The sequence below is a fragment of the Pithys albifrons genome, chromosome 8 (genome assembly GCF_047495875.1).
Source record: "Pithys albifrons albifrons isolate INPA30051 chromosome 8, PitAlb_v1, whole genome shotgun sequence".
Taxonomy (NCBI): domain Eukaryota; kingdom Metazoa; phylum Chordata; class Aves; order Passeriformes; family Thamnophilidae; genus Pithys; species Pithys albifrons.
The window spans coordinates 37,579,416-37,591,977 of NC_092465.1; the positions used below are offsets into that span (position 1 = coordinate 37,579,416).

The 12,562-nt window shown below is 45.1% G+C and overlaps 1 protein-coding gene across 2 annotated transcripts in view; it reads left to right on the forward strand.

The window, feature by feature from the left end:
* The first annotated feature begins 1,420 nt into the window (after positions 1-1,420).
* The window catches only part of SPAG16 (sperm associated antigen 16), a 425,449-nt gene continuing 414,307 nt past the window's right edge, over positions 1,421-12,562 (forward strand). For both annotated transcript variants that reach the window (XM_071562395.1, XM_071562396.1), the window contains exons 1-4: positions 1,421-1,471; positions 5,552-5,598; positions 6,012-6,110; positions 11,690-11,817. In XM_071562395.1, the coding sequence (XP_071418496.1) occupies positions 1,426-1,471; positions 5,552-5,598; positions 6,012-6,110; positions 11,690-11,817 (320 nt within the window). In that variant the 5' untranslated portion in view covers positions 1,421-1,425. The remainder of the gene's footprint in view (positions 1,472-5,551; positions 5,599-6,011; positions 6,111-11,689; positions 11,818-12,562) is intronic.

Below are 12,562 nucleotides of genomic sequence, written 5' to 3' on the forward strand. Positions count from 1 at the left end.
GGAGCACACCTTGCATTCAAACTTTGTCACTTTTGTAGTTTACCAAGTCCTGCCCATTTGGGTCAGATAATGCATATTCATTGGCTTGCTGGGCTTACCTAAGAGGTGTCTTCCAAAGGGAGAGGGGGTGTCATCTTCTCCTTTACTGGCTGTGCAGAATCCCCTTCAAGAGATGTCTTCTCCAAAGGAAGAAGGGTTTGATCTTCTCCTTTACTGTTTGTGCAGAATCCCCTTCAAGAGGTGTCTTCTTCAAAGGGAGAAGGGTTTGATCTTCTCCTTTATTGCTTGTACAGAATGCCCTTCAAGAGGTGTCTTCTCCAAAGGAAGAGAGGGTGTCCTCTTGTCATCTTCTTTATTGGTTGTGCAGAATCCCCTTCAAGAGGTGTCTTCTTCAAAGGAAGAAGGGTTTGATCTTCTCCTTTACTGGTTGTGCAGAATTCCCTCCAAGAGGTGTCTTCTCCAAAGGAAGAAGGGTTTGATCTTCTCCTTTACTGGTTGTGCAGAATTCCCTCCAAGAGGTGTCTTCTCCAAAGGAAGAGAGGGTGTCCTCTTGTCATCTTCTTTATTGTTTTTGCAGAATCCCCTTCAAGAGGTGTCTTCTCCAAAGGGAGAAGGGTTTGATCTTCTCCTTTACTGGTTGTGCAGAATCCCCTTCAAGAGGTGTCTTCTCCAAAGGAAGAGAGGGTGTCCTCTTGTCATCTTCTTTATTGTTTGTGCAGAATCCCCTTCAAGAGGTGTCTTATCCAAAGGGACAGGAGGTGTCATCTCCTTTATTGGTTGTGCAGAATCCCCCACACTGGATGAAGGGTCTCCTTTATTCAGAGACCACCACGTACCAAAGAGGCCTTTGTGCACAGAGGCCTCTGCATGTTTATTTTAAGTACTTGGTATTTTCCCTCTCCCGTGGTAAAAGGCCCTCCCTCGGTGCCATGTCCTGACAGCACCTGGTGCTCGACAACCTTCGCAGGGCGTCTATAAATTTCCTATATAATCACAGCAATATAAAAAGAAACCCTAAATAAAGGAAAGAGATCCTATTCTAACTCAACTAATCTTGTTTGTAGTAAGGCCGTGTTATTTCTCACAGCAGGACTGAGCTCAGGTGAAACGCCTGTTCCAGCTGCCCGGATGATGTTTCCAAAGGGGGACTCAGCCCTTTCCTGGGATTCCGGAGCAGTTTCCCGCTCACCTCCTGCTGTTTTCCCATCCTTTTGGGAAGGGCAGTGCGTGTTTGCGGCCCCAGGGCAGGGCCTGGACAGCTCCGGGGGCTCCTCACGCCGGTGCCACCGCAGGGAGCTTCGCCTCGGGTTAAAAGCGCCGAATTAAAGCCGAATAAACCGAGTTAAAATCAAGTGAAGCGAATTAAGCCGCGGTCCGTTCCCGCCGCGCTCCTCGCGAGAGGTCGCCCCGGGCAACGCCGCGGCCATGGCGGAGGGCGCGGCCGGCTCTGAGGCGGCGTTCTGCCTGCAGAGTATCCTCCTTCCTTCCCTCTCCCTCCTCATCCTGCCCTGGGCTGCGGGGCCGCTCCCCTGTTCCCTCCTCATCCTTCCCTGGGCTGCGGGGCCGCTCCCCTCATCCCTCCTCATCCTTCCCTGGGCTGTGGGGCCGCTCCCCTGTTCCCTCCTCATCCTCCCTGGGCTGTCGGGCCGCTCCCCTCATCCCTCCTCATCCCCCGTGGGCTGCGGGGCCGCTCCCCTGTTCCCTCCTCATCCCCCGTGGGCTGCGGGGCCGCTCCCCTGTTCCCTCCTCATCCTCCCTGGGCTGTGGGGCCGCTCCCCTCATCCCTCATCTTTCCCTGGGCTGCGGGGCCGCTCCCCTCATCCCTCCTCATCCTCCCCTGGGCTGTCGGGCCGCTCCCCTCATCCCTCCTCATCCTCCCCTGGGCTGTGGGGCCGCTCCCCTGTTCCCTCCTCATCCTCCCTGGGCTGTGGGGCCGCTCCCCTGTTCCCTCCTCATCCTCCCTGGGCTGTGGGGCCGCTCCCCTCATCCCTCCTCATCCTCCCTGGGCTGCGGGGCCGCTCCCCTCATCCCTCCTCATCCTGCCCTGGGCTGTGGAGCCGCTCCCCTGTTCCCTCCTCATCCTCCCTGGGCTGTGGGGCCGCTCCCCTGTTCCCTCCTCATCCCCCCTGGGCTGCGGAGCCGCTCCCCTGTTCCCTCCTCATCCTCCCTGGGCTGTGGGGCCGCTCCCCTCATCCCTCCTCATCCTGCCCTGGGCTGTGGGGCCGCTCCCCTGTTCCCTCCTCATCCTCCCTGGGTTGTGGGGCCGCTCCCCTGTTCCCTCCTCATCCCCCGTGGGCTGTGGGGCCGCTCCCCTGTTCCCTCCTCATCCTCCCTGGGCTGTGGGGCCGCTCCCCTCATCCCTCCTCATCCTCCCCTGGGCTGCGGGGCCGCTCCCCTGTTCCCTCCTCATCCTCCCTGGGCTGCGGGGCCGCTCCCCTGTTCCCTCCTCATCCTCCCTGGGCTGTGGGGCCGCTCCCCTCATCCCTCCTCATCCTTCCCTGGGCTGTGGGGCCGCTCCCCTGTTCCCTCCTCATCCTCCCTGGGCTGCGGGGCCGCTCCCCTGTTCCCTCCTCATCCTCCCTGGGCTGTGGGGCCGCTCCCCTGTTCCCTCCTCATCCTCCCTCGGCTGTGGGGCCGCTCCCCTTCCCTCCCCGGGGTCCGTCTCCTCAGCCACCCACCCCTCCGGCGGGGCGGCCCCGGCGGCTGCGGGAGGGTCGGGCGGGGCCCGGGACGTGTAAGGGCAGGGCAGGGGGCACCAAAATGCCACCGCCTTGATGGTTCTTCTTGTGGATTGTTGACCCTGGAAACTGCTCAGGGTTTGTGTGTGTGTGCGCGCAGAGAAAGGCAGAGGCGCTGAGCAGGGGCCGAGGGGGCTCAGCCTGGAGAGAGGAGGCTCGGGGGACACTCCGGAGGGGCCGAGGGGGCTCAGCCTGGAGAGAGGAGGCTCGGGGGACAGTCCGGAGCGGCCGAGGGGGCTCAGCCTGGAGAGAGGAGGCTCGGGGGACAGTCCGGAGCGGCCGAGGGGGCTCAGCCTGGAGAGAGGAGGCTCAGGGGACAGTCCGGAGCGGCCGAGGGGGCTCAGCATGGAGAGAGGAGGCTCGGGGGATACTCAGGAAGCTCGGGTGACACTCAGGAGGCTCGGGGGACACTCAGAGGGGCCGGGGGTGGGCTCTGCGCCAGGGAATAGGGACAGCAGAGCAGGCAAGCTGTGCCGGTGAGGTTTACTTTGGATAGTAGGGAAAATTTCCTCTTGGAAGCGGTTGACAAGCCCCGGCAGCGGCTGCCCCGAGAGGTGGTGGAGTCACCACCCCTGGAAGTGCTGGAAAACCCCTGTGGAACTGGCGCTTGAGGACACGGTTTAGTGGGAATAGGGATGTGGTTGTAGGTGAACAGCTGGACCGGACGGTCTTGGGGGTCTTTCCACCGTTAATGATGCGATGAATACTCTGGGTTTGGGGTTTGTCCCTGCAGGGGCAGGGGAGTCTCGCTCGCTGTAACCCGGTGTTTGCTTTCCCAAGGTCGGGATCCCTGAGTGCCCTTTGGAAAAGCAGGAAAGCGCATCCACCGCTGCTACGGGGCAGCCTCAGCAAGGGTGAAATCCTGGCGAGAAAGGCTCTTGTCACCTCTCTTGTTGATCAGTAAATGTGGAATAACTATGGAGGAGTGACAGGATTTGTTACTGACTCAATGGGTGTATTAATGTGCTCCTGGAAAAGGTGATCCTTTGTTGCCAGGTGGCAGCCACAGTGTCACTGCCTGGGTGTGGTTGGTACTGAGGATGACCGATTTATAAGGGCTGTGATACAATAACCCAGACACAGCTTTGTGTGCTGTAGCTTTTAGAGCAAACTCATCCCAATTCTTACTGCATTTGAGTTGTAGCAAATTATCTTGGGAGTTTATGGCTTTTAAATGTGTAAATTTTTGTTCAGGTGATCCAAACTCTACTTGTGCCAGATAAGCTGCACCTGTTCTCTGTTCTAGTTGTGAGCTGCAAATCAAAAAGATTTTCCAAGCTGTGTTTTAGAGCCTGAACAATCATGGTTAAGTGTTAGACCCTACTGTACATTTGTTTTTCCTACCTAATTAAGTTGTAAGCCAATATAAAGACAATTTTAAAAAAAAGGAACTGTTCTTTTCTAGCATGTGCCTCAGTTTCTACCTTAGTGAAACTGCACATCTGTTTTCAGTGTGGTGTGCTTAAAAAAGGACTGCTCTGGACATGTGTTTAGATTGGGAAATAGAGTAGTTGTAACAGTTAATTCCTCTGGTTTATGGTGCACCTGGCTGTTAGGAAAAAAAAAAGAGAGAAAGCCCCTCTGGATTTTTTAACTAATATTTTAGTCTGTGTACAGTGTTTGCAGTGACATTAGTTTAGATCACAGTGGATTGCAAGGACAGTCAGGTCAGTAGAAAATTCACGAAAAAATTACAGTGTTTGAAAGTTTTTTATTTATCAAGGGATCATGATCTTCAGGTGTTTGCCTTCCAGATGGACACAACTGAACTGATAGTTTTCTGATGTTGTGGTGTGAGGATCCTCAGTGCTGCTGATACTTTGACATGTATTTTATACCTTTACATACATACTGAAGTGTGACAACTGCAGGGTGTGAGAACTGCAGCAAAAGGCCATTTTAGGAGGAGAATAATTCAGATTTGAGCAACTTGGTGCAAAATTGGAAGATCTTTTTTTTCTTTCTTTTTTCTCCCCCCATTCTCTGAATGTTAAGTACTGAATTGCCAGCTTTTCTTTTCTTTGGAAGTTAATTCCTTGTTTGTTTACATGGGTCATTTGTAGGCTAACTGATTTCCCAGGGAAACTGTCAACAGCATCTTGCTAAAAACATTTAATTATATTTTCAGGGACTGTGAGGCTGGAGGATGAAAAGATGTTTATTTGGGTTTCGTTTCAGACTATATGTAGTTATTTTTTATGAAAAATTTAAAGCATTTGGAGGAACTGCAGATAATTTCCAAATGAAGTTTTACATTTGAAAGTTCACTGTAGGTGTGTTGTGATTGTTAAAGCTTTTGTATCAGCTGTGGTGAATGATCCTTTGGTGTTCAGCACTTGGTCTCAAGTGTTCATGGTCGAACTGGTACATCTGAATTTGCTAAAAATGCTGATTTCTAAGAGCATGAAGTTAGTTATGCTGAGAAGCACAAACATAAAGCCTGTGGATGTCCCAGTGCAGTAGGACCCCTCTCAAAACTGATGACTGGCTCTGAGCATAATTGAGCTGCTGTTTTAATTGGAACAGTGCTTGGCTTTGGACTTGGGGAGACCTGATGAGTCAAATTTTAATGATGTTCAAACTTGCAACAAAAACTTAAATCTAAATTCTGTGTCTTTGCACACAGTTTTCACTGGAGCTGGGCTTGTTCACCTCAAGCTGGAAAGAAGGCTTGGAAGTTGAAAGTCTTTTGTCAAAAAGAACAAGGGTGCAGGTGGTGATAACAGATTTATAGGGGGTTGGTTTATGATGCTTTTTTCTGAGCTGGAGCTCATCACATGCATCAGCTGTTTCAGACTTAACAAAACCTGCAGACATTACCATAACAGATGACTATAAAGAGGATTATCAGTATGAAGAGGTAACTTATAAATTGATAATGTTCTGATATGTTTAGTATTCATGTATCATTCCTTTGTTTTACTTCATCAGTCATACAAACACCCTAGGAACAATGACATGGGTCTCCTTTTACATGTGGTGATGGGAGGCATGTACTTATTTTTCAAGGGAAGATTTAGTGGTCATTGATTTGTTATGTAATACTTTTGTTTGAACATTAAACAATTTTTTTAAAGATCCAGGTGTTTCTATTTGAATGGTTCTGTTTATTTATAATGAATATTTTAGCAATAAAAGCTCTATTTAAATATGACAAAGTTTTAACAAGAGGGGGATTATTTTCAGCAGTTGCACTGGGCATGTGGACAGTTGTATTGTGAAAGAGAGATGTATAGAATATGTTGACACCCAACTTTACATAATTTCCTTCAGGTTTCTGCAGATGATGATTTTAGTCTTCAGGAGGAGGATGAGGATCTGTCCAAGGCTTTGCAGGCTATTCAAGAGCAGGCTGAAGATGCCCAAATTTTAGTAAGAACTTTCTAAACATTCTCAGAGTTTTTAATTCAGTTTGCATTAGTGCTTGAAATTTACACACCATAATTTATATTAATTATCTGTGTAGGAAAGAATGTTTATTTTCTAATAAGTTTTTAGGAGTAAAGATATGCCACAGTGGAAAAGACAACTTCAGTTTCCTGGGTTTCATCTTCCTTTAGTTTCTGTTCATTTTATGTTCCATAAGCAATGCAATATTGCAATATAGAGTATTTAAAATATATTTATTACAATGCATCATTATTTCAGGGTTTGTTGTTCACCTGACTAGACTGAATGACAGTGTTCCTTGGCACAGGAAAGGAACTGCATGTGCTTAGACCCACAAAAGGTGGTACCTGAATACTTTGCTAGAAGAGATTATTCATATATTGAAAATAAAGAATGGACTGTTACACTTAAGTCAAAATATTAATCATAAATCATTTCACCCCATTAGTTTTTGACATTCCTTACATTTACAGTTTGATTTCAAGCAGTCATGTAATAGTTTAGAGTTGCACAATGGGATTTTTGTATTGCATTTTTTAAAATACTGTTTTCCTGGATGTTCTTGCTTATAACAATCTGACAGAAAAATGCTTTTCCCTGCTGAGTTTCTGATATCACCACTGTGCTGTAGCCTCATCAGAAAGGTACAGTCATAGTCTTTGTTTTGCAAAACTAAATGATTAATAGGGCAAAGATCAATTGATGTGAATGATTCTTTATATCAAAATGAAGGGGAAACATGCATTTTCTTCTGCACCAGTGCATGTCAACAGATGAGTTTTGTGTTTGAGATCAAACTTTGCATGGAAAGGGGCACCACCAGATCTTTATGCTGATTGAAACTGAATGTGCCTAAAAAAGACTGGAAGGTGGCAGAAGGGTTTGAGACTGAACATGCTCAGTGGTGGTGGAAATTCATCTTCCTTAGGGATAACTGAGGTTAGGATTGTTTTACTGTGTGTTACCACTGAAGGAGAAAGTGAAAAAAGGGAAAATATTTTTAACCTATTGATCTTTTGACAGTGCTATATTTAAATAATCTTTTGCCTCTTCCTTGGTTTGCTGTGGTAGAAACCAGTCTGTTTGTGTGCACTGCCTTTAATCAAAGTGAGGAAACTGTTACCTCTTCTGCAAACCTCTGAAGAAGGTGTGTGCTCAGACTCATAACTGCCTTTGGGGTTGAGTTTATGCTAATAGCTGTCTGTTTTCTTGCTGCTTGACTTGTTATTTGGAGGCCTCATTTTTTCCATAATCTTGAAACTGAAATAATATTTTCAGCCTTTGGACAGAAAGACATGAATAGAAGAATGTTCTAATACACTTGCTAGTTCCTTGACAGCTTTCATAATGATTTACTGTACATTTTGTGAGGCTCAGTGACTAGTTTGATATCAGTTCACTGGAAAAACCAAGTGCTGCAGCAAATGCTTTGGGTGACCTGAGTTAGAAGCCCTGTCTTCTGTGAACCAATATTAAATCAACATCCAGACTCTGAGCTAAGAGGCACAGCAGGAGGCTGCCTTCTTCAAAGGATAAATAAACACAGTACACTCCTTCAGTTATGAGCTTGTGATTTTGGCTAAAATAGGTTAAATCATGTAGGAACCACATCCTGGAATAGCTTCTCTCATGGTTCAAGTGATTGTGTATATTTTCTGTTCATATTAACTTGAATGTGTAATCCTGTATTAAAGATTGCATCTCAATGATAGATGCATGTCTTTATTCAAGGAATTATGTAGAGAAGGCACAGATCAAGTGACCATCCAATAATATTTAATATTTGACAGTTTCCAACTGCCGATACTAAAAATATCCAGTTTCTAAATTGAGTAACTGCAGTTTCTTGTACACTCTATAAAAAGGTCAAGTATAACAGGGAAAATATAAGAAAAATCCTTATTTTCAAACTTCCTTCCAAGGTAATTAGCACTGCTTACTTAAATGAAGAAAAGCAAGCAAAGCAAGTAAGAGATGGGATGGTGCTTTTCACCTTCAGCAAGAATAAAACTGGTGTCTAGGAATTAAAGCTGTGTTTCTGCAGGAGACATGTTTTCTTTCTTTCTGGGTCTCTGCATGTGTGTGGGGAACCTCTGGGTCTCTAAGGAGTTTGGTGAGCCTCCTTTAGCAGTTAGTTCATGTTTTTATTTGGATCACATGAGGGATGTGAGGGTAATGATAGAACAGAATCATAGAGTGGATTGGGTTGGAAAAGACCCCCGAGATCATCAGGTCCAACCCTTGGGCCAACTCCAGTCCCTTTACCAGATCATGGCACTCAATGCCACGGCCAAGCTCAGCTGAAAAACCTCCAGGGATGGTGAATCCACCCCCTCTCTGGGCAGCCCATTCCAATGCCTGAGCACTCTCTCTGCAAAGAATTTCTTTCTGCTCTCCAACTTCAATTTCCCCTGGCAGAGCTTGAGCCCATCGTGCCCCCTTGTCCTGTTGCTGAGTGCCTGGGAGAAGAGACCAACCCCCACCTGGCCAGAACTTCCCTTCAGGGAGTTCCAGACAGTGCTGAGGTCACTTCTGAGCCTCCTCTTCTCCAGTCTAAACACCCCCAGCTCCCTCAGCCTCTCCCCACAGCACTTGTGCTCTGGAGCTCTAATCTCTAAATATCATTTCCCTCTGGTCTGGTGCAGTGGCAGCTGCCTCAGAACACGACTGTGCTGGGCACCACACGTGGGAGAGCAGTGACTCTGCCTGCTCTTCCTGTGCTGGTCAGCACTTGTCCTTCTTGAACACAACTCTTTTTTTTCCCTCATTTTCTCTTTTTGAGGCAATTTAAAGTAACATACACTGTTTCTAAGCACAAGCAAGAAGTATTTTGGATATGGACTCAATGATCCTTGTGAGTCCCTTTAACTCAGAATATTCTGTAACTCCTGACCTGACTTACATGAAAGAAAATATTCAGCTGATATGGACCCCAGGAAAAGGATACAGAACTTCTGTAGAGCCACACACACAGAGGAAAGCCATTTGTAAAACTTTCTTCAATGCTCTTAGACTTCCATTCCAGGATCTTTTGTCTTTTTAATATCTTAGATAATAATCTGAAGTAACATTGATGCTCCCGTATGTTCATTTTATGTGTGTTTTATTTTTAATTTGTTTGAAAGTCTTTGAATTGCCTTTTAATTTTAAATTCAGTAAGCTTTTCAGGAACATCTTATTGCATTTTCCAGAGAAATTATTAATTTATTTGCCATTCGTATTTCTTCAGTGAATGGAAATTCTTATGTGTATTGTGGAAGTTCCTAAGGGTAACCTCTTTGCACCTAATTTATTTTACTGCCCATATTTATTTTACTGGCCATAACTCTTTGCAACTAATTTATTTTACTGGCCATATTTAAAGTCCTTACACTCCCAAATTTTTCAATATTTTAATTAAAGCAAAGAAATATTTAACCAGTATTTAAGAAAGCAAATATTTAGTTTATTGTCAGTTCATGATCAGAATCTTTACTGAGATGATTTTGTCCATAGAGCTACTATAGGGTGTCTGTTTGCACCATGTTAGTTGAGTGTATTTTCCTCATTTTCAAATAGGTAAACATGTACAAAAACTACTGTTATGCCATTCTATTGCTAGTCATCCATGGCTACAATTAAATGAAGCAAGTGGGTGGCCTAATATCACTCTCAAAGTCTGTAGAAGACCTGGTAATTTAGTGCTGGTTTCCAGAGGGCCTGTTCTGATACTGTGCCTGTTGCACTGCATTCATTTGCCCTCTGTTCCCTGCTCGAGCTTTGGTTCCTGAGATGCTTCTAGTGCTGGTATCTTGCTAATTAATTCTGTTCTGCATGGAGGGAATGAATTCCTATCATATTTCCATTTATTAAGGGAATCAAGCTGTGTCACCCTTTCCAAAGACCAGCTTTGTGGATGTGCTTGGAAAACTACAAGCAACATTTGCCTCACTTGGAATACAGAGAGAAAAGAAACAAGCCAAGGGATGCAGCTGCATGTCTGCCCATGTACTCTCTGGTTCTTGTATTACCACATTTAGAAAACAGATCTGTCTGATGTACTGGAGCTCTAGTAATGGAAATATGCTAAATATTACATTGCATTTGGCATATTGTTTCAGTCATAATGTGCTGTTAATGGCCTCAGTTGTACATGCACAGTCCCTTCTGTTTATATTAGGTAGGCTGCTGGAGTTGAAGACAACATTTTATGTATTACACAAAATGCTCTGAGATTTTTACAGTGTTTTTATTTTATCAAGAGAAATGCCTTTATCTCCAGGTAATTTATGCAGTCATGGTGATGCAGCTCCCACTAAAGGCATGAATAAGCCATAAATGAATGATGTTATCAGACACCCCTGGTCTATGGATCCTTTTTTTAAATGGGTAGAGGAAATGATTTGCAGTCTTACCCTTTAGCATGTCTTGATAAATCTCTCACTGAATTTTTTCAGTTTTGTTGTATTTTTATAGCCTCTCCCTGAGAGGCACGTGCAGTAACTTGTCCCAGTAACTGTGTTGAGTAGATCCACTGTGGCTTTGTGCCCGTGTGGAGCTCCCAAATGCAGAGACCCTCACTCCCCTTGAGGTGTGTCAGGTCACTGTGATCCATTTGACATAGGAGCTCCCTGGCTGCTGAGTTGTGGCAGTCTCTCTCATCTCATCATCTTTAAATGTGTTTTGTGGACTGGGTTCCATTTTCCCTTCTTTCATGCCACAGTTCATACCTTGTTTCATGCCACAGTTCATACCTTGTTTCATGCCACAGTTCATACCTTGCATTCTCTAGGAGAGTGAAATACCAAGCTGTGTGCCGAGTGTGCTGACGGGGTTGGGTGAAGGGAAAGGTTTGCCTTGCAAAACAGAGCTGTGAAAGGCATTTTTTTTTAATCTCTGTAGTAGGATTGCTCTGCTTAGTTTTGATTCTGCTTTTGGCAACTGTGCCTGCCCCACGAGCTGCCCGTCTGTGGGGCTGCCTGTCTGGGTGGCACTGGAGGAGCTGCACGTGAGGCCTCGGAGCACCATCTGTGCTGTGCCAACACTGGCAGCAATGCTGTCTGGCAGCTGCTTCAGCATTCAGAGGGAGGTTGAGGGAAGAGGGAGAGCTGATCTTTAAGACTTATTCCTAAGAGGTCTAGTGATGTAGATGCAGTTTTTTCTGTCTCTCCATTACAAGAGTATAAACCATTTTACTGCCACCTTGGACTTCCACATTTTCTGTAGGTAAGTACTGATTTTTTCACCTGTAGTTGTGAAGGTTGCTGAGGAGTGCAGGAGTATGACAGCTAACATGTTGTCTCTGGCAGGTGGCAGATCATCAGTTATACTTTGAAATCCCTACCACATTATGTCAGGTTCAGAATACCTGCTTAAGCAAGGTGGGGTTTGAGTTTTCATTCTAACCTTTCACAAACCTTGACGTTAGAAGGATTGGTGATTGCACATCTGATCAGTAAAGACAAGGGAAGCATTTAGCTGTACTCCAGTAGATCTGTGACTTTAGCTGACTTCAGAAATAGAAATTATGATAATTACATTTCTCTTGGAAGTTTAATAACAGTTATAAAATTTAATTTCAGACTTCGCAATCAGTTCTGACTGCTGAGAAATCAGTGGCTGACATACCTGAAGCAATGGATGACTTCTTCTGCAACTTCCTGGTCAGACTGGGGATGTCCAGAACCCTTGACTGCTTCCAAACTGAATGGTATTATAATTTAAGGGACCATGCTACTTTGGGAATTAGATGCTCAGGATTCAAATGTTTTCAGTGTTTCAGGATATATTTTCAGAAAACTCTCCTAAGTCCATTTTAAAGATGTAGTGTTTTAACAAATAAATATGTTCATAGTGAGAATGAGGATGCAAACTCCTGATTTAAGTCCAGACTTTCAGGAAAGCTGAACTCCTGAACAGGTACCCTGGAAGGAATGCATTTCACCAAACTCAGATACTTATAAGCCTGAAGTTGTCCCTTGTGAACAGGGAAGAGAAATAGTCCTTTTCAGGATACAACTCATCTGAGTACTTTAAGCCATGTCCTGTAGAAAAGATGAATTCAATTCTGTTTTTTCAAGTCTATTCTGCTCTCCACTGTCTACCAAAAAACCCTAAAACTGGTTACAATGCAGAAATTATCATGGCATCAAATGAGTCCAATGGGAAATGAGTGTTGTTGCACTTCAGCAGTGCTGAGGAATCAGGTGGTTTGGGTATTTTCCTGCTTTACTAATTGAGTAATTTATGTTATGCTGGAGTATTTGCAACTTTATTTTTGGGTGGCTTTGTGCATTCATCATAGCTTCTGTTTTAAGTAGAATAATAATATTTATTACTTGATAATTTTTGGTACATCAGTTAATACATATGGTTGCTTTGGGTTTCTTCTTTTTAAAATTTAATTCATTTAGTACTCAGAAGGGTGAACTCTTGAGCTGTTGCTGTCTTCTTTT